This window comes from Mastigoproctus giganteus, chromosome 11, assembly GCF_048544385.1.
Source record: "Mastigoproctus giganteus isolate SK-2022 chromosome 11, ASM4854438v1, whole genome shotgun sequence".
Lineage (NCBI taxonomy): Eukaryota > Metazoa > Arthropoda > Arachnida > Uropygi > Thelyphonidae > Mastigoproctus > Mastigoproctus giganteus.
The window spans coordinates 132,252,494-132,275,802 of record NC_143585.1 but is presented as its reverse complement, the minus strand read 5'-3'; the positions used below and the strand labels follow the sequence as shown (position 1 = coordinate 132,275,802).

Genomic DNA, 23,309 nt, shown 5'->3' with positions numbered 1-23,309 from the left:
CACTTTGTGAAGAGCCTTGCCAGTTTTTGTGTTATGTCTCTTCCCCCCAATTTTAACAACTCTACAGTAACTTCATCTTCCCTCGGGGCTTTCCGATTCTTCATTTTCTTCAATGCATGTTCTACCTCATCAGGAAGAATATCGGGTATGTCGTATGTGTTGCTATTTTGCAATCCATCTTCCCCACTGCTGGTATCATTCCCTCGCTCCTTGTATAATTCTCTATAGTAGTCTTCTGCTATTTGAATTATGCCTTCTCTGCTGTTTATAAGTACACCATCGCTATTCTTCAGTTTCACTATCATTTGTCTTTCTGTATTACTGCTCATGGCTGCTGATTTAAATCCTTTGTTTTCCCTTAATGCTTGTTCTACTTTTCTTGTGTTAAATCTTCTTATGTCCCCTCTGAGTCTCTTTCTAATGGCTTTGCATAACTCGGTATACTCAATTTTCTCCCTGTCAGTGTTTTTCTTCCTCTTCATTTGTCGTCTTCGGTTCATCATGACAAGTGTTTCTTGACTAATTTTTTCTTCTTTGGATTTCTGTTTCTTGGGCTTTATCACTTTCAGAAAGTTGTAATATTCCTCGTCGATATCTTGGTCCTGAGCAGTCTGCAGAAGCTCAAATTTGTTCTTAAGTTCCAGTACATACTGCTTTTTCTCCTCCTCTGTTATCTCAAAGACCTTTGGATTATTTACTCGAGTCAGTTTTTTCCTTTCCTTTCCTACATCTATATCAAGTGTTGGAAGTGAAGTAAATGTTGGAAGTGATCACAGAATGATAATTCTGTGATCACTTCCAACATTTACCTTATTCAGGACGGTAACATCATTCACAATATATCTTCTGTTAGTGAGGATGAAGTCGATTTTATTAGTTGTTAATCCATTTGGACTCTTCCATGTCCACTTTATGTTCACCCTTTTCTTGAAAAAAAGTGTTCATTACTGACAGTCCTTGAGATTCTGCAAATTCCACAAGTCTTTCACCTCTTATTTCTTTCACCAATTCCAAAATTTCCTATAGTCCTCTTTCTGCGCTGTTTTGCCTTTTTCCAACCTTAGCATTGAAGTCCCCCATAATAATATTGTAGTGGGTTTTCTGCTCATCTAGAAGACTCTCAATTTCGGTGTACATTTCTTCAACCTCTTCATCATCATGGCTCGATGTAGGTGAATAAATCATTATAATCTTTAGCTTGTACCTCTTAGAAATCTTGAGTATTAGTCTTGACACCCTTGGTTGTGTACTTTTGAATTCCAAAATGTTGTTTTTAAAATCTTTATGGACCAGAAACCCAACTCCACCTTCACTCCTTTCACTGTTTCCATTGGTGTACAGCAGATTTCCACTTGATAAACTTATAAGTGATTCATTTCTTCTTCTTGTTTCAGCCAAACCAATGATATTCCAATTCACATTTTCTAATTCCTTTTCCAGCTCTAATATCCTCCATAAGATCTCCAATATGGATTTCTAATATCATGTACTGTGATTCAATCTAAAATTTTTGTTGATCTGCTGGTGATTTAGTGGCTTATGTTACTTGTCTTTGGACAAATTCAATGAAAAAAATCAGATTAAACTCAAGCAGTTGCTTTTGACCATGTCTGGCATAAAGGTCTTCTAAACAAGCTCACAACTCATAGCCTGCCAAATGTCTTTTGCAATTGAGAATTCAGTTCTCTGAATTCCACTCATTGTTTATGATGGTAGATAGCTCTGTCTTGTAATCCTGGCACTAATAATGGTGTTACCCAAAGTGCAGCTATTTCTCCCACTCTTCCTCTATAATTAATGACTTTTTTCCAATGACTGGAAATCCTATTCAGTGTTTTGCTAATGAAGTACACTACATCAAACAGTGACCTGCACAAATAGTGTAAACTTCTCAAATATCCACCACCAATTCCTCAAATGCTAATCTCCAGGTAATTTTCCAATTGGGAAAATAAAACTTAGTTAACTTGAATTATTTTAAAACTCAGTTTCATCTTATTTCTTACAAAAAGGTCTACTGCTCCTATGCTCATCTTCATTGGATCTCAGTTTTTTAGAAGAGATGACATATCTATATTAGGAATTAGAATTATCCTGACTTCTATGCAAAAGTACATCACAAATATTGCAAACTAGTGTCCCCACCCCACAGCATTACTTTTCTTCTGAACAATTACTGACTCTGTACAAATATCAAATGTGACCTACCATGGAATATTGTTTCCACATCTGGTTTGGTCTTCAAACCTTCTCAAATTGCATCTGTAATTCCCGCACTCTCTTCAAAATCAGTCCAAGCACATACCACAAACAGGAATCTGGTCACTGTCCAACTCCAAACTCACAGAATCAACTACACCTCTTCCTCATTTCCCTTAATGGGACAACCTTCTGTCACGTATTTTTTGAAAATTACAATCTGCAGAAATTCAAGTCTAATGTCAACAAGTATCTTCTGTCTTCTAAGCCCTCAACCCATACATGATATTAAGCAGTAGAGATTTTGATACATTTCATGTTTAATGTTTTCTTTAAAATAATAATAATCATAAATAAACTTTTTTTTAAAAAAGATGTAAAGCAAAAGATAAATTACATATATCTATATTTCAAATTCTAAATTAATAGAATAAATTTCTATACTCACTAAAACTTCAAGATGTGGCAACAAGTCTTCTGCTGACATATAAGTCAAAAGACTTTTAATGAATGAAATTGAAGACTGTACTATTTCCCTGGAGCGTGATGTTATCAAAACTGTAATATTTTCTATGAGATGGTTGATTAAGCTACTAGAAAGTTCATCTGAAATAACAGATAATGAAAAACTAAATATAATCACATGAAACGGTTTTACTATCTGTTTTTTTTTTTTTTTTTTCTTTTCTTTTATAAACATACCAGCTATTTATAGATCATATACACAGCATGAGGTTGTTAAGGGGAAGTTTCGTCTGAAAAATTTGATTGGATACTATGTTGTGGTCACAAAGAAACTGGATGCAAAAAATAATTTTGATATCATATACTTGGATTTTAGGAAAGCTTCTGACACTGTGGCACATGGACTAATGTTATTAGTGGAGTCCCCCAGGGTTAGGTGTTAGGCCCATTGTTGTTTTCTGTGTTTATAAATAATATTGATGAAAGTATATCAGGGTTAATGTCTAAGTTTGCAGACAATACGAAGGTTGGCAGGATTGTTAATAACAGTAATGATAGTAACACTACTTCAACAGGATTTGGAAAAGTTCAGCAGATGGACTGAGAGGTGGCAACTGAAGTTTAACATTGACAAATGTAAAGTATTGCATATGGGTAGCAGTAACCCCAGGTAACATATCAAATGGGTGGTACTACACTCGGGTAGTGGAGAATGAAAAGGACCTGGGGGTCCTTTTCATTCTCCACTGACCAGTCAGGTATGAAGTTTTCTGAGCAGTGCAGGCAGGCTGCAAGAGTAGCTCACTGTGTCTTGATATACAGGAATTTTGCTAGAAGGGATAAGGAGGTGATTGTCCCCTTGTATAAGGCAATGGTCAGGCCACATATTGAGTACTGCAAACAGGTCTGGAGGCCTCATTTTAAGAAGGATGTAGAGCTGCTGGAACAAGTACAGAGAAGGGCAACAAGATTGGTGAGTGGAACAAAGGGTTACTGTTACCAAGAAAGGCTTACGGTCTGCAAATTGCAGCTTCTGGAGACTGGCACCTACAAGGTGGTCTAATTGAGGTGTATAAGACCTTGAATGGTTTGAGCAAGCTGAATGCTGATGGGATTCTTCCTCTTGCTAAGATGAGGGGACATCACCCTCATTGCTTCACCGGAAGGGAGATAAATTCAAATTGAGGAAAGACAATTGTATTGAATAGATGTGTGGAAATTTGTCTTTATTAAGTAGAACTAGACAAACATTTGGAGCAAATGGATGGGTGAAATGGGAAGGGCTTTTTTTTTTTTTTTTTTTTTTTTTTTGTGGCTGATGCTATATAAGCTCGCCTTCTTGCATTATATGTCTCTACTAATGCTAATATTATGTACTGTGATGCAATCTCAATGTTAAATATACAATGATCACCCATGTTAAAAAAAAAAGTAATAAGCCACATTCGGGGAAAACACACAGAGGAAAAATGGGAAATTTCCACAGCTGTCTTCTCAATATCCTGCTTCTACTTACTGTTTTGAAATGTTCCTACAGACACTGCAAAAGCAATGAATGAAAATTTAAGGCTTATTTTATTAGCTGGCAAAGTCATAGTAGTAGAGCAGACTGGATGGAGGGACTTTTTACCTGAAGTCATTCCAAGGGGATAAACTTAGTGGTCTACATCATCACAGAAATTGTACCGCACATCTAACAGTTTGCACTAAATGTCATGTAAGCTTAAAGATTTAATTAAAATTAAAACTTAAATGAATGATCTGTCATATCTCACTACTGCATTCTGCCAATGTCACACTGTTTCCTAAAATTAGGCATGTTGCAAAATTCACTCAAAATATGTACAAGAAAATTTTAATTAAAAATATAATTCTATAAGCAAAAAACCAACATTATTTGGCAGAATTCAATTTATAACATGGCTATAGATTATATTATATTATATAATATTACAGATCTTATTATATTACACTCGTCTCAACTGTTCACTGCACTAGACTTTTAACTATTACATACTTGCTTTCCCTTAAATTTTATACCAGAACAAACCAGGGATCAAAAGAATACAAATCAAAGGTAAATAAAAAATTTTAACATTTCTCAACATGTACTTAATATGTTAAAAAAAAAGTGTAAAATTACATTTATTGACATATAATGAATGTTAAGAAGTGACTGATATGAACATTATAATTACGCTTTTTTTTTTTTTTTTTTTTAATTTGATCCATAAAAATAAGAAAGCAGAAAAGGTAGTTCAGCGAGTTAGAATTTAGAATGAAAGAGGCAGAATTGCAGATTCAGAAGAACCATGCCCATGGAAAAAAAAATCTGTAAAAAACAGCAAAAACAGTGTATGATAGAATGATGGAGTGAGAGATCATTAATTGATCTTTATACTTTTTTTTTTTGGATAGGCTATAGGAGTTTAAGATTAGTTTCGGTAGCTCCACCTAAGATGGAATATTTCATGGTGAGATGGTCTGTGGTTTATACAGAAGCAGGACTTTTTCAGAAGAAAATGCTTAAAAGAAAACCTAGTTTTTCAACGCAGAGTAAGCAATGTTTGTGATATGTTTATGCCAAGAAAATTTAAAAATCAGTGTTATCTTCAGTAAAGATACATGATTTGCATTTTGCAGAATGTGTTGCTAAAACTGAGTATGGGAACAACAAACTATTTTGTGAGAGAAAAAAAAAACAGACAGGACTAAGTTAAAGGGACAAGACAAGGACTAAGTTTTCTAGTTCTTGCTGGAGAATTACCAGAAGAATAATCAAGGAATTCCAGAGGCAATGTGAGAAGTTGTAGCTGTTATCAAACTGGAAAACAGAACTTAGAATACTCAAGAAAACACTTTGTGACAATGACCTAATATCCAGGACTTGTTGCACTCTGGCCCATCAACTTTTTTTGACTGTGATTCCTTAACCCTCTAGCAAGTACATAAAAAAACCCATAACTACCAACATATTAGTGCACAATATACATTCACTTAATTTTTTTTAATAAAAGCTAAAAAAGAGTTTACCATCTGCACAAAAAAAAAATCCTTTTTTATTGTACAATGCTAACCACCTATGCTGACTCAAAATGTGCCTCAAAATGTGCCTCAAAATGTCTTGAATGGAAACAATGTAAATGAAGGATATTATTATGTTTTTTTTTTTTTTTTTCCCCCTTTTCAAGGATGGCTGTTGAAATCCGTACTGCTCTTAATAGAAACAGGATCATTGAAGGACAGAAACCAAAAGCAACTTCCTAAAAGAAAATTTTGATACAAAGTAGAAAATAAATGAAAATAAAATAAAAAAAAAAGGTTGCTTCAAGTAAAGACTAATCCAGTAGCATGGACAAGTTAAGGGTTAGAAAGTAAAACTATACTCAAAGAAATTATTGACTATGTCTTTCATTTTGTATGTGTAGTGATGAGCATACAGCTCTATTTTATGCATAGTTTATTCTGAGATAGACAGGTGTGCCCTAAGTTATCATCTAAAAGAATAATGTAAATTTTAAAAAATCCCCACCATGCAGATCTGAGCAAACATTATTTTATCTACTATTATTTACTATAAAAAAAAAATAAATAAAAATAAATTTTATTCTTAAATTTTAAAAATAAATTAATAAATAAATAAATTGCATCATAAATAAATTAAAAAATCTGTATTTTTATGTTAACATTTGACTCACTGTAACAGATGACAATACTGCTTGCAAAGGACTGTTCCCACAAAGTAGAGTTTCGACCCACAAATAGCAAACACCCTCAACAGCAGCTTATAAAACGTTATACAGCTTTAATTTTGACAGTTGTTCTATCATTCACATTACAGAGCCATGTACCTGTGTTGGTATTTTCTAACCTCTGGAATGTTTAACCCCCTCCCCCCCCCTTTTTTTTTTCGTGTGTATGTTGGGGGACAGGAATTAAATAGCCTTAATAAGGTAAAATAAATTTTTATTGTATTTTATGTTGTTGTTGTTATTATTATTTGGTTTTTAGGAGCTTAGGCCTGAGCAATATGGCCTTAGCAACTAAGGCCATATTGCTCAGGGGATATGCGGTGGTCATTCCCTGACCTTTCCGCATCCTCCGTATTTGGTGGTCATGGGCTTGAACCCTGGTCTAATCAAGAAGTGTGTGCTACGCACTGCTGCTCCTTCCCACCTGGCTACGGAGGCGCCATTGTATTTTATAACATGAAGCTTGAAATAGTAAAACTTTATTATGAGCTAAATGAAATGTTAACATAACATTTCTCAAACTAGATGCTTCTGCACCCAACAATCCCAACAATAGCAAATTCATATTAATGGAGCTACAGAGATGTGGCTCCATTAATGAATCTTTAATTATGAAGCCATTTGCAGTTTTCCTGTTTAATTACTAGTAAGGATGTTTTGTGTGGTGGTGGATAATTTATTATTCCATGGAAAAATATCTTGTACTATTTAACTAATATGAGGAATGGAAGAGATGCTGCCCTGGAATAATGTGTGGATTCAAATACATATATTGCAAGATTAGGCCCACATTTTTCCAAAAAAAAAAAAAAGTGCACAGCCCAGTTAATAATTACACTGCTAACATTCTGGCTAAGAAAAACAGTTATAATGAACTATAAACTCTTCTTTCTTAGGAATATATTGGAGTGTAACAATAAATTTTTAGGAGCTGGCTGTGTGTTCCATAGCAGCTTAATTAGTACAATGCATTACAGTCTATCATTCATTTGGAGAGGTCTGTTTTTCATTCCTATCAACAACTGGAAGAATTTCTCAAGTCCTTAATCATGGCTGTACTTAGTCAATTTAAGCTGGAGGGCATAGCCCTTATCCTGTTCTGGTTGGATTCATACTTAACTGAATTCATGGAAGAACTGGACAAACTTTTGGAGCAAATGGATGGGTGAAATGGAAGGGTTTTTTTTTTTTTTTGGCTGATGCTGTATAAGCTTGCTTTCTTGCATCATATGCCTCTATGAATGCTAATGATCACAATATTACAACCATTAATTAATCCCAACATTCTGTGCCTCTATCAGTAAGGTTATTTCGGTTTGGAAGACAAGTTAAGTTATATTGTAATGCCATCCTATTCATACTGTAAGAAAACATGCCAGGGATACAACTATATTGGGTTAACCTTTCATTACAACTGAAGAAACCTGTAACTAGCAGAATGGCCAAATTTGCCAGCTTCTCAAGGGTTTCTGCATAGACAGTGAGGAAAGAGCATGAGAGCAATTTTTAATACGATCAAAGAAGTTACCAAAATGAACTGGCATTACCAATCAGTTAATAAGGCACACTGAGTATTGATTTTACAAAATCAGCGATACATAAAAAAGCCCATAACCACTTTTTTTTCGTAATGTATTTTATACCATAAATCATTTGCCGATGAGATACCAGAGTATGTTATAGAAAATAACAGTGCATTGTTTAGTTTATGATCTTGAGCAGAGTAGAGTATAGTTTGTACATTTATAGTAACTACAAAAAATAAGGGTGATGGGCCTTTCTGTGCAGATAAACAGAACATCTAAAAAAAAAAAAATAAATAAAATGAATATGCAATAATACTATATCAGATTTATTACCAACTAATGCACAGAACAGAGTATTAATCTTATGATTAAACAAGTTAAAAAAAAAAAAAAAAAAATCAGAAATTTAAAAGTGGAACCCTCCTTGGGTTAATCAAAAAAAAAAAAAAAAAAAAAAAAAAGTATGTTAGAATGTTTTTGCCTTTTGCAGTTAATGTGACCAATCCTGAATCAAGAACTAGATATAGTTACCCATTACAGCTTCAATCAACGTTCCTTGCCTCTTCTCCACTGACAATACATTCTACTGGAATCTCTTTCTCATGCTCTTAACTAACACGAGAAAGCACCATCAGAGAGAGCTAAAAACAGGGATAAGCAATTCTTCATATATATGAAAATATCAAAAGAAGGGAGTAAATCCAATAGGAACTTTAACTGGTTGCATTGGAAAGTCCATGGAAGGCACACAAGAAAAGGTAGATGAGTTGAACAGATACTTATCATTGATATTTACAGTCAAAAGTAAGTTCAAAACTCTGGGTTTTGAGTGGTGGTTTATAGTGGTTTGGGCTATCTTAATAAACTCTATTATTAATTTCAAGTGGTATATGAGTGGTTACTAAATATAATAATCAATCATCTTTTTAATTTTAATTTGCTACCACTCAGGAATGCAATTTCCATTGTTTCTCCCTTACCAAAAAAGGTCACTCATCTGCACATGCTGGCCACAATAAGATTGACTGTACTGTTGTCATTAGTTTTCCTCAAGGTGCACTGCTAACGTGGCACGTGGTACCTTCGGAAACATTCCTTTCCTGCTTTATTCACGCACACCTAAGTGTTTTCAAAGAAGGATGCAATTTCTCTCATTCTTTTGCAGGTACAAGCACATATATGTTTACACAGGTGTCTTAATTAGGATGATTGTTTTTGAGTGTACTTCTTGTTACAAAGTTTGGCTATGTGGGCTGTGTAGTCCATGATGACTTGAAAAGCTTGCAAAGAAAATTAAAAAATATTGGAAACGTGAACTTTGCAATCTGGCTGGAAATGACACTGGGAATGTTGACAGCACTCCCACCACATCCACAGATTAACTTGGAGGACACACCTTTCTGTAATTTTCATCAGCTATGTGGCAGTTAACAAAATGCAAATCACTACCTCACAACTTTCTATGCAGTTTACTTGGGTTGAAAGATCACATAAACACATTATGGACAACAGCACTGAGAAACTCAATAAACTCTTACAACAGAAGATATCTGAACCCAATCTGCCAATGGCAAGAACCACGAATGCCACTGTTGAGAGTATTGAACTCTTAACGTCTAGGCTTAATTATACAGAATGCAAATTTTAAAGTATCAAGAAACCCTCATAAGAAGCTCTATCTAGAACTGAATATGGAAACAAAAATGTCAATAGTACAGCTGACAGAACTACATGACTGTATCACAGTCTTACACAAAGAAAACAAGGAGCTGAAATTTATACTTGGACAATTATAACAAGACTGAACTGAGTAAACTTGCAAATTCCAGTGTACTCATCAACCTTCTGAATTCAGATAATCTTAAATTGTAATAAATTATCCAAAGGCTATTACAGTCTCAGTCTGCCCAGATCGTAGCAATAAAACTAGTCACAACCTTCTGTCAGTGGAACCATGTAGGAACAATCTTGAGCAAAGACCAAACTCAGAACAACATCAAGTGTTATCTTCTGGCTCTAGCATAGTTCTAACAATGGCCAGTAATGAGTAAAAACCTTCCAACAAAGCTATGCACTTATCCACACTCAAGAAGGTTCTGGAGACTGCAGCTGACATTCAGTGGCAACCAAGGATAGAGAAGAATCTGTGCTCTCCAGGAACAAATTTTATCGGTGATCAGGAGCAGAGAACCCAGCTACACTCCTACATGCAATAATGGTCCTTCCTCTGAGAATGCATTCTTTGCTCCTTCATCACTTCAAACAGAACCTTCACCTTCACCCTCATACCCATCTCATGTTGATAGTACTTCACATCCTGTCATTCCTCAGTCACATTCCTTATCTGTACAAGACCATGGACTCAGCATCAGTGCAAATTCCATGATTGAGCCAGTTGATTCTTCCACACTGCAGAATTCACTCCCAGCCTATAAGGAAGACCTTCTCTGATCTAAATATATCACAGTGGTTCCTCACAAAGCTTATATGGCTGATATAAGAGCCTTCAAAATTCCCTTCATATTCATCCTTTGTGATCAATCCTATTCAGATGAAATGCAAGTTACTCTCCTTCAGAAACAGCCCAAAGGTATTATTCTTTGTTCATTACAAACAGCATACACTACTCATAAAGCCAACCATAGCTTCAAAAGCTAGCCACTAATATTGAGGAATCTTCAATGTGGTTCAATGATTGATTCATCAATGCATGTAAACTCATCAAATTAATTTCCTTGTTTCCATTTAGATATACTATCAGAATTGTCAAAGCATTGTAAACATTATATAAAATTCAAACCTTGCTCAGGTGTAAATTTAACGTTTATGCATTCACTGAAACATGGTTGCATGCAGGAATTTGGAACCCAGAAATTATCATGGACAATTTCACGATTTACAAAAGGCACCCAGAGGCAAATGTATTGCAATTCTGAAACTCCATGTCATTGCCTGTGAAGTGTTTTCTCAGATTCAAAGTCTCTACTGCCTTATTAGATCTCATAAGTTTAACTACCTATTTGTTTTAGTCTATCTTTCCCCACCAATGGACAGACATTTAATCAGAAAACTTCAACTGTCTCTTCTCAAACTGAAGTGCTCATCCACAGTTCATGGAAGATACTCAACTTTGGGAACTTCAATGTGCATTTAGGTTTGAAAGCTGCCTCTTCACTTAAGGATTTAATGCAAGAACTGGGACTTACCCAAACTTTCCTTGGCAATACCAGGAGTTCCGCACAGCCTCCCTCCCTCCTTAATTCACTCTGATCATAGAGCACTTTCATGCAGCCTTGAGATACCAACTAGTCTCAAACTATATCTAGACCATCCTCCTAGACTCGCCGACCGGGCTAGCCGAGTGGGTAAAGTACCTGCCCGGCAACCCAAAGGTCGTGGGTTCGATTCCCGCCTCGGGCTTGGATCAAAGTACTGCAAAAACCTTGTGAGGTGCAATATGGCCACAGAAGCTGATGCGCCAACTACCAAATCAAAAAAAAAAAAAAAAAAAAAAATCAAATCCTCCTAGACTCAACTTTAGAAAGGCAGATTGGGCTCTTCTCATGTACATCTTTAAAAATCTAAAATAGAACTGCCTTTTACTTGTCTCAGACATTAACTCAGTTACTGATGTATTCCTCAAAGTTGTCAATGAGGTTCTCTTTGATTTCATCCCCTATATTTGGGGACAAAAAAAAAAAATAAGTTCCCCATTTGATTCTCATCTGAGATAAAAGAGCTCATACACTAAAAGGCCATGTGCACAATGGCTTTCAGGTCCACAGGGGAGTTCCACTACCACAGAGCTCAGAATTGAAATCAAGCTGCTTGCTATCCACCTGTATGCTAACTTCCTCATATCAGTACAAGATAGCCTTGAATCCAAGGGGGTGTCCTTTTGGAAAATGGTGAAAAGAAATTTGCCAAAGCCTTCAACAAAGTGCACACCATCTGCTTGGTGCTAAACTCAGAAACCATAGAAATTGTGTCACAATCCAGGGTTGTTCTTCTGAGACATTCTCTTCTCTTTGTGGTGTCATGTAAGATTCTTCCCCTAGTCATCTCCTCTTCAACATCTTTATTAATGACCTTAGCAATACCTTTGTTAGTAATGAAATTCAGCCCTTGATACTTGACACTTACTTGTAAACACTTATACACAAATTATTCACTTCAGTAAATGGAGTTGATAATTCCTTATATAATACAGGTAAACCTAATAATACGGTCATTCAGAGTAAATTATATACTGTGTGTTTACTTACCTTTAAATTTAAAAACAACATGTGCAGTAGCCAAAACTGTAGCACTGACAGAATGAGGATCTCCTGCAAGACCAGCTAGCAGCATACTTATATACTTTTCAAGAACTTCTGAAGAAATTATAGTAAAAAAATTATACTTATTATCCTATCTCAAATATAATTAGCAACACAATAAAAGAAACTAATTGTTAAAGATGAACATTATTTTACTTGTTCTCACTCAAAAAACTGCTTGCTTAACCTTCATCAATAAAAAAATAACACAAAAGGAGGAAAAAGCAAATAAATACATAGTTGAAATCATTTATAATGAGCAACATTATAATGAGAGATCAGCTATTGTAACCAAACAGAGAAGAGTTAATTGGAAATGTATTTTATGAGCAACATTCACAGTTAAAGCAATCACAATAGTTAAGAACAACTTCACAGGTATAACAAGCAAACCTTTAAGCTATTACAGAGAGCATTAACTGAACTGCCACATGAGGGACTATTATTGCTTTGCCCGTTTATGATAATTCCCCCTTATCACTTTCCACATCCCTGTCAAAAGCAATTTACATATAACTCTTTTAATGATTTTCAGAATCTTTTTAGTGTAGTATGCTACCACAGAGCATGTTCCTCATTCCAATGGCATAGCAGAATTCCTTGAACACCCTGTGTAATGGGGTGCTGAAGACCCATGGGAGTTCTAATGCCAGTAGTGGGGCATGTAGGATAATTTCACTACACACCACCTCGTTTGAATAGAGCATGTCCCATTCTGCGGGTTCGCATCCGCATTTAGCCTTTTGTTTTCTTTCCCCAATCTCTTAATCCTCTTTTCCTTTCCCTATTGTCATGGATTCTCAGATGACCCAGGGAGAGAAATGTTTCATACCAATACAGAAATTTTTCTGTATCGATATGAAACTATCAGCTTCCATATTCAGCTGAAATGAAGAATTCGGTGCAATTTCAAATCTTTGTGTGTGAATGTGTCTTTTTAAAACTTGGGAGAAACACTTGGAATTATTAAAACCAATTTTGTTTCTGTAGTTTAGGTTTTTCTTGTGCTGCATTAAATTCATTTCTTTTTTTACCTTAAAATGGCTTGTAAGAAAAGAAAAATTTGACAATCGGTGAGAAAATGAAAATTATTTGTGACTTAGAGACTAGAACAAGCTATGCCCCAGTTGATCAACTGTTGAAACTTGTAGTTTCAACTAAAACTACAAGCTGAAAAATGGCTCATCAACTTGGATACAAAGATTTTGTATGCAATAACAGGGGACTTTCCAGGTTAAAAAAAAAATAATAATAATAATGTTGTTTATGGAAAGATATGAAAACCAGAGAGGAGATCCATCAGGATTGCCCCCTCTGAATTTCCACAGGAGGCAGTGCATGGCACACACATCAGATTCCTATGGTGGTGGCCTAGAACATAGGCTGTGGGTGCTGAATTCCAGTGATGATGCTAATCTGTAAGACCAGCAGGTGCATTTATGCCCAGACACACAATAGGAGGAAGTATATAATGAGAGCCTCGTCAATCAATTCAGCACTGCAGAGACTGTGCAAGGCTCGTGGAGTAGAATTGTTCTTGTTGTGGTCTGTGCTTGTTAACAGGAGAATGTTTTTACAGAGATGGGATACACTTAAATGGAAGGGATGCAAGAATATCTGCTGTTGTTATTGAGGCAGTGTTCAGTGGGTTGGAAAACTTCTAGGTTGGAGGATACACGTATTCACAAATTAACAACATCCACAGGCAGGGGTGTAAGTGATTTCTATGCTGCCTCCATTGGAACAAACAGCATGATGAGACGTACTAGTTAAGTCATCATATGCAGACACTGTAGGGACATAAAAAATGAAGAATTTCAATATGAAAAGTACAATATGCACAGAAAGAATAGATAGCACAGTAAAATGGAAGGGACTGTGCTCTTATTTAAGAAGCATATAAAATCTAAGGCAGAACATCAAGTTGATATTGGTGATCAGTGTAAAGTGAAGTCACTTTTGGTGTGACATAAGCATGGGAAAACAAAAATGAGAATAGGAATATGTTACAGGCTTAATGATTGTGATGAATATAACCAGCAACCAAACACATGCATCGCAAGCAACTTTGGTGGATTTATTGGGTGACTATTTTCTACAGCAGCAACATGGAGAAGCAATGCGAGGAAGCCATACACTTGATCTGGTTATCAGCATGTATGATCTGGTTATACTTCATGTATTAAGAATCACCAAATAAAAGAAACTCTGGATGGCAGTGATCACAGTGTACTGATGTTGGTTTTACTTAAAGACAACTACTGTCAATGATAAAGGGAACGGCTTTTACTTCATATAGGTGACTACAGTGGTTTCAGACAATTTTAAATTCTATGCAGTGGAACCAACTGATGATGTTTCTAATGGCAATTTTAAATGGAGAGCATTCGAGGAAGTTATCACAGAGGCTTCTAGCCTTTTTAAACCAACTAAGAAATATGTTCAAGACTTATACCTAAATGGATGTCATATGAAGTAACGAGATTCATGGCAAGAAGAAAAATGCATGGAATGCATATAAACTAGTCTTCAATCAAATCACAAAGAAGGTTAGACAAGCTAAGGCAGATTATGAGAACTCTTTGGAGATATTTCCTTATTTTCTACACTGAAAAATGATGAATTATTTAGGGCAGGGTATGCCAAAAGTTTATCATATTCTAACAAGGGACTAAGTCATGCTGGGATAACTGAGAGGAAAGAAGAAGAGAAATTGTTGAAGCCAAACATCTTTAAAGAAGCTGAAGTCAAACCAGGCACTTGGGAGCTATCCACTCATATTAAGAGAGAGTAAAAGAGATAAGCAAATAATTATAAGAACACCCTTGGATTTCAGATAAGTCCTTATGGATGGGAAATGTGTGAATGTATCTCCAATTCACAAAGGGGATTCAAAGTGTGACATGAGTAATTACAGAGCAGTTAGCTTAAATTCTGTTCCAGGATTGTTGTTGTTGTTTTGGTTTTTAGGAGCATTAGCAACTAAGGCCATATTGCTCTGGGATATGCGGTGGTCATTCCCTGACCTTTCTGCATCTTCTGTATTTGGTGGTGACAAGCTTGAATCCCAGTTTAATCAAGAAGCATGTGATATGCACTACTGCTCCTTCCCACCTGGCTACGGAGGCGCCCAACTGTTCCAGGAAAATATTACAATCATTCGGTAAAGAAGTAATGCATGATGTCTAGACATGATTGCAGTTATAGTGCAGTCACAGCATGGATTGATTTGTTTAGGGGTAATATTGCCTGATCAATTTGCTTGGATATTCCAATGCAGTAACCAAGGATATGGACGAAAATAATCCTGATATGATATACTTGGATTTCAAGAAAGCTTTCGATACTGTTCCACCTGAAATACTGCTATAGAAACTGAAGCAGTGCAGCATTAGAGACAAGTTACTCTATGGATAAAGGAATGGTTCAGTGGCAAAAAGCAGAGAATGGTTATTAAAGGGCACTGTTCTTCTTGGACTAATGTTATCTTCCTTGAGGTTGTCACAGACATTCTCACAAGCTGTACTTGCTACCTGGGAGTCTAAAACGCTGATGGAACTGATATTCGGGTGACACTCAAGTCAAGTGGACCCAATTTAGGCGAAGCCTGGACGGTCTGTGACAGCCAGATCCTCTGCTTGCACCTTCACGATGGTGGGACTGTTGGTAATCCTGGGTATAACCTCCATGCACAAGCACATGGTGAGTGACCACCCAAGTGTGAACTAACGTAAGCAGGGGTCAAGGTGTGGCGTCCACACATGGAGGAATGCCGCCCCTCTACGTTACCAGGCATTACTAGGTGGTAGATGACTCTCATCAACAGGTGCAATACCACCACTTTGCTTATTGGAGGCTTGAAGTGGTGGAACCATGTATAGTCTCTAGAGCTAAGTTCTGGTCAACCCTTCCCCACCTCTTCCATCATGCAGTATGATTGATGACTTTTGAGGTTATGATGAACATTATGGCGAGATCCAATATTCCTTACATTTCGCGGGTACAGCTGTAAAATTGTGTTCGCAGGCTGGCCGCTAGTTAGTACACCAGACTGAACCTATTGGTAACTCTCTAGGAGGCTTCCGGATCAGCTAGTGTATAATCTTGCTACCTCTACTCTGCCAGCTAGTGACTGGACGGAGTCCGAGTAGTGTGTATGCGGGGAGCATTGTCAAAGCCACATTATGCCAAGGATCTGGGTATATTCTTACCATGTATATGCCATATCCAAAAATTTTATTACTTCATACAGCATGTCCCACCCACTTTTTTCTTACTACTGAATACACCATGAATTGTCAAACTAATAAAGCAAGCTTATCTGCGAAAAGATCTAAACCTCCCAAGCACTTCCTAATTCATTTCACAAATATACGTGGTCTCAATTCTAATCTCAACGATGTCCATTTCCACTTGCAGTCTGCCAAACCCCATGTACTTTTTCTGACAGAATCTCAGTTATCGGTTGATTCAACTACTGCTCATCTCAGATGCCCAAATTATTCGCTGTGTGATTACTTTCGGCCCAAAGGTGGTACTTGTGCATATGTTTGTTCTGATATTCCTTGTCAGAGACTTGGCAATTTGGAATATCCTCTCTTTGATCTTCTCTGGCTTAAAATCTCTCTACCTCATTGTGTCAAATTCATCTGTTGTCTCTACCATTCTCCCAACTCTACTAATCACTTTGACTTCCTCTCTTTGCAACTTGACTTTCTCCAGTCCAACTTTCCTAACAGTGAGTTAATTTTCCTTGGTGATTTTAATGTTCACAACTGCAGCTGGCTTCCATTTTCTAGTCATACCGACCCAGCTGGTCAAGATGCTGAGGCATTTGCAATTACTAATGACCTTGCAGATTGTTCATTTACGTACAAGAATACCGGACAATCCTAATCATAGAGCCAATACGCTTGATCTTTTTCTCACAAACAACCCTTCTAAGTACACGGTCGAAGTGAGAGGTCCTTTAGGCACTTCAGATCACAACTTGGTGATTGTCTCTTCTCCAATGGAACCTTTATCTCATGGTTATTCCCAACCTCGTGTTGTTTGGCATTACAAGAATGTAGAATGGGATGACCTGCGAGACTTTTTTTCTTTGGTCGGATTACTGTTTCAAAACTTCTGATGTCAACGTTTGCTCAGATCATGTCAGTGAAATTATTCTTGCAGGAATGGAATCCTTTATCCCACACTCCACTTTAAAATCTTGTCCTTTATCTAAACCTTGGTTTTCCAATAAATGTGCTAAGGCTGTTCAAGAGAAGAATGTTGCATATCGTAATTGGCTTGTTTCTAATTCTTCAGTTTCATTTTCTGCCTACACCAAAGCTCGCAACAATTGTAAAGCAGTTATTAATCAGTCCAAACTAGAGTTTGAACAGGCTAACGGTAGAAAACTTGCTTCTTGCCCTAATGGTAGCCGAGCATTCTGGTCTCTTGCCAAAGCTATTGGCGGCAACTTTTGCCCATCTCTGCTCCCACCTCTGTCTAAACCAGATGGTTCTGTTGTCACTTCAGCCAAGGATAAAGCTGACCTGCTAGCATCCCATTTTCTTCCAGCTCATGTATTAATGATCTTGGTAAAACACCTCCCACCATTCCCAACACACTCCATTTAATGCCTCCTGTGGTCTTCCTTCAAAAGGATGTCAGAAGGATTTTGACAAATCTTGATGCTAAGAAAGCTCCAGGTCTCGATGGTATTTCTCCACTTGTTTTCAGAATCTGTGCTCCTGAACTTACTCCTATTCTTTGCCACCTTTTTTCACTTTCTTATTCCAAAGGTGTTTTTCCTTCTGCTTGGAAATTTGCTCATATCCAGCCAGTTCCTAAAAAGGGTGACAAATCCCTCCCATCCAATTATCGTCCCATTGCAATTACTTCTACTCTTTCTAAAGTAATGGAGAAATCAATTAACCGCCAACTCTTAAACTACCTAGAAACCTTCCATCTGATCAACGATCGCCAGTATGGATTCCGTCAGTGTCGATCCACTGGCGATATTCTGGCTTATGTTACCCATTTATGGACTAATTCAATGGAAAGGTTTGGTGAAACACAAGTAGTTGCTCTTGACACCTGAAAGGCTTTCGATCGTGTTTGGCATAAAGGTCTTCTAAACCAGCTTCCATCTCATGGTTTGCCAACTGTTTTTAGTAATTGGTTATCCAGTTTTCTCTCTGATCGCTCACTGAGGGTGATGGTAGATGGCTCTCTGTCTTTAACTTCTCCACTAATGCCGGTGTCCCCCAAGGTTCAGTTCTTTCACCCACTCTTTTCCTCTTGTATATTAATGACCTTATCCATTAACTGGAAAACCTATCCATATTTTTGCCAATGATAGCACATTGCATTCCACTTTCCATTTTGAGAAACTTTGTCCTGCTCAATCAGCTTCAGCTTCTCGGCAATCTGCTACCAATTCCTTAAATGCCGATCTTCAGGTAATTCTCTAGTGGGCAAAGACAACTTAATTGATTTCAATCCTTCTAAAACTCAGCCTTGTCTTATATCTCGCAAAAAGGATTCTTCTGCTCTTATGCTTATCTTTGGTGACACTCTGATTTTTAGGCAAAATGATATATCTCTTTTGGGGATTACCCTGACTTCTAATCTCTCTTGGCACAAGCACATTACAAATATTGCTTCCTCTTCATCTAAAAAACTTGGTTTTCTCTTTCGCTCTTGGCGTTACTTTTCTTCCAAACAGCTGCTCACTCTGTATAAATCGCAAATTCGCCCTGCTATGGAATATTGTTCCCACATCTGGGTTGGTGCCCCCAAAACCTCTCTCAGTCTGCTTGATTGCATTCAGAAAAGGGCAGTTAGGTTAATTAATGATTCATCTCTAACAGAGTCTCTCCACTCGCTGTCTCATAGACGTACTGTTTCTGCTACATGCCTCTTCTACAGATACTTCCATGGGCACTGTTCTTCTGAATTGGTTTCTATAATTCCCGCTTTCTCTTTCAAAACAGTCCGAACACGTGCCGACACCAGCCAACATCCATTTACTGTCCAACTTCAAACTCACAGGACCAACTTTTCATCTTCCTCGTTTATTCATTCAACTGCCGTTTTCTGGAACAACCTTCCTTCATACGTATTTCCTGAAAATTACAGTCTACAGAAGTTCAAGTCCAATGTCAACAAATATCTTCTTTTGTCTTCTCAATCTCCAACCCAAGCACAGTACTAAGTACTATAGGTTCTAATACCTCTCGTGTTTGGGGTTTACATAAAAAAAAAAAAATTCTATCAGTGGAGTCCCTCGGGGTCCAGTACCAGGCCATTTACTGTTGACAATATTTATTAACAATGTTGATGAAGAAATGTCAAAGTTTCCAGGGCAGTTAATCACAGAAATCGGAGTGTGATTTTGGAACAAGACCTAGAAAAATTAGTCAGATGGCTGAGAAATGTTAATGAGGTTTAACAACAATGATAAATGCAAGGTTGTAAGATGGTAATCTTACATAAATTCTGGAATAATTCTGTGGAGTCAAAGTATGGCGTAAAGAAGTCAATTTAAATTTACTTAAGCAAAAGTGTTCTGGTAAGAGAAATAAGTGTTAAGCATTCATGCGGGTGGGGTGGCGTTAGTAAGGAGTGTTGTCACTGCCACCTGTAAAAACATGACCTAGGCTGGGGGAGGGGTGGGGGTTAGAGGGGAAAAGTGTAAGGAACAAGGGATAAATAACGGCGGAGAATGACACACTGGACAGAGTAAAGGGGCAGTTTGGACATATATCTCGAGTTTGATATGGGTTGCGACAGGAATTTAGGAGTGTCACTAATTAAGATATAGAATTTCTAGGGGAATATTTAAAGTTAACTTGAATGAAAAGGGAAAATGAACAAGAGTCAGCACTAAGAACCCCAGCTGGCCCTAACCATAAACAAAAATTTAAACCTTCCATGAGAAATGGGGACAACTCCAGAATAGCTACTGTTTGGGCTGTAAAAATGAAGGATTGGCGAACGATGGGAGAGAGAGAATCTTTTGGGAACTTGTTGAGCATTGGTGGAAAGTTAGTAAGTGAGTGAGAGCTAAGCTTATAGTGTGCGAAAGAAGGGAAGAAATGATGCGCAGTTGAGAAGTCGTGGCGAACGGTCGCCAAAAAAAAAAAAAAAAAAAATGTAAGGGTGTGAGGAGCAGACAGGCAGTAAGAAGTTGTAGCGAGCAGTCGCAAAAATGTAAGGGAGTGAGACAAACTCCAGAAAGTGGAAGGGAGTTTGTTAAAATGAGTTATTGTTAGGAGTTAGCAGCAGAAAGTAAGGGAGTCAAAATGGGGAAGCTAGAGGTAAGATGTTAAAGTAAGATAGCGAGGGAGAAAATAAAGAACCTTGGTGAGCCAAAAGTAGGAGCCTTAGTGAGCCCAAAAAAGCAGCCTTGGAGATCTGAAAGAAGGAGACCTGGGAATGCAGTAAGGAAGAGCCCTTATGAAGACACCTGACCATAGTATCTAAGTAAGTGAAAGTTATATTAAGCATACGGTAGGTTAACCGTTAGAGAAAGGACTGTAGTGCGATATTAGGGGAATTCAATGAGAACGATAAGATTAGATAGGTGAACCAAAAAGGGGTAAATCTACTCTAAGGCAAATATGGTTGGTTTAAGCATTAATTTGGAATAGGATAATGAGTTGAGTAATAGTGGGAAAGAGGTTATTATTAAAAAGAGGAAAGTGAATGGAAGGACTTGTAGTAAGAATAGAAGTGTTAAAGATAAGGAGATAAAATTTATGTATAAAGGCAAACGATAAAGGCGTTTCCGAATGCATCGTTGCACTTAGGTCGGATCAAGTTGTGTAATTGCTGCAGGTGAAAGAAATGTACAAGAAAGATGAATAAGGAATTAAGAGTAATTTTGTAGTTGTCATAATAAATACACCTAATTCTGTTTTTGCACAAACTTTTTTTACACGAATTTGATTTAACACGAATTCAAAATAAATATTTCATTCTCTTTTTACGCGAGTCATTTTGATTTAACACGATTTCTATGAATTTTTTTTTTGCCTAAATTCTAAGAAAATTTTTTTTTATTTGTGGCATATTAGTATCATTTCTATATTACACGCACCAATAGATTGGATAACAGCTAGTGTATGCGTTTTGAAACGCGTGCTTTTGCTTACCAATGTGTACGTCTAGGTATCTATGAATCATCAATGTTTTTATTGAATTTGGTGCACATCTACGGTATTCGTGCATTGTATCTTCGGAAGACATGTAGTAGTAAGCTCTATTTCAAAGTGAAAGAATCTTTAGTGAAATTTGTGCACATATAAATTTATTAATTTTGCCGATAGTCAATAAATTGTAAGTTTACAAAATTTTCATACCTTTTTTAATTAATTATAACTGAGATATTTTTCGGTAGCCCTTATATAATGTCGAATAATTCGCCTATTACCAAAATGAAAAGGAAAGCGATTTCTTTGGAACTTAAAATTCAAATTTTAGATCGTCTTGCAACTGGACAAGGGGCTACGTCTGTAGGAAAGCATTTTGGTGTACATGAAGCTACCGTAAGAACTATTAAGAAAAATGAAGCTGCAATTAGGAAGTCGGTATGTTCTGGAACAAAAGTAAGTGTTAATTCATCATCATATACAAGAGATATTGTCAAGGAAAAAATGGAAAAGGCCCTGGTAATATGGATAGAAGATCAGTCACAAAAAAGAGTACCAGTAGATGGAAATGCCATCAAGCAAACAGCACTAAGAATTTACAGACAGATTAAAGAAAAGGAGCCAAGCACTTCATCTCAGTTAAACAGAAAGTATGAATTTTCTGCGAGTACAGGTTGGATGACAGGGTTTCTTAAAAGGAATGCTCTTCATAATATAAAAATTAAAGGTGAAACTGCATCTGCAGATGAATCGGCTGCTAAAGTATTCCCGCAGGAACTTGCAAAAATTATTGAAGATGGAGGATACACTCCTGATCAAGTGTGGAATGCAGATGAAACTGGTTTCTTCTGGAAACGAATGCCGAACAGAACGTATGTAGCCAAATCGCAGAAAACTGCTGGTGGTTTTAAGGTAGCTAAGGATCGTGTGACCTTATTATTTTCCTCCAACGCTTCAGGAGATCGTATGTTGAAACCACTGCTGGTAAATCGAGCCCTAAACCCACGTTCAATGAAAGGTGTATATATCAATAAACTGCCTGTTCACTGGATGGCAAACAAGAAGGCCTGGGTGACCACTACTATTTTTACAGAATGGTTCAACAAATGTTTCGTCCCAGAAGTCAGACGTTATATGAATTTGAAAGGTCTCGAATTTAAAGTTCTTCTGATTCTTGACAATGCACCCGGCCATCCTGTCTTGGAACACCCAAACGTACAAATTTTATTTCTGCCACCTAATACTACATCTTTGATACAACCGCTAGACCAAGGTATAATTGCGACAATTAAAACATACTACGTAAAACGAACATTCCAACACGTTTTGGACAAACTGAATGATGAAACACTAACAGTCATTGATGTGTGGAAGAAATTCTCAAAATTATGGATTGTATCAATCAAGTTGGATTAGCGTTAACTGAATTAAAACCAGCAACTTTAAATGCGTGTTGGAAAGCGGTTTGGCCACAATGTGTAAAAAGCAAAGATCCCATCATCCCTAATACGACCGAATTTCCCAACATCATTACAATGGCACACAAAATTGGTGGAGAAGGATTCGATGATCTATCGTTTGAAGATATTGATGAATTGTTAACCGACAAAGCCCTAAGCGAAGATGAAATATTAGAGGTTGTCCTTGGGACTCCTTATCCCACAGAACGTAGTGATAATGAAGAAAATGATCCTGTTCTAAATGCAGATTTAATAAAAGAAGGTCTGGAACTGGCCAGAAAATTAGGTAATCATTTTGTCAAACATGACCCTAATGAGGAACGCGCTGGGAAGTTTCAACGTGAACTGAAGTTGTTAACAGCCTCTTACAGAGAATTATATAACGGCCTAACCAAAACACGAACATAACGATTAATAACTGAATTCGTTCGTAAAACCGGTGAAA

At 36.9% G+C, this 23,309-nt stretch overlaps 1 protein-coding gene across 1 annotated transcript in view; it reads right to left on the bottom strand.

Annotated features, from left to right (window-relative positions):
- Positions 1-23,309, bottom strand: part of LOC150078438 (RRP12-like protein) — a 496,297-nt gene that overhangs the window by 130,689 nt on the left and 342,299 nt on the right. The window contains exons 25-26 of the mRNA XM_090384563.1: positions 12,208-12,315; positions 2,648-2,805 (exon numbers count right to left, since the gene is read on the bottom strand). Coding sequence (XP_090240689.1) covers positions 2,648-2,805; positions 12,208-12,315 — 266 coding nt within the window. The remainder of the gene's footprint in view (positions 1-2,647; positions 2,806-12,207; positions 12,316-23,309) is intronic.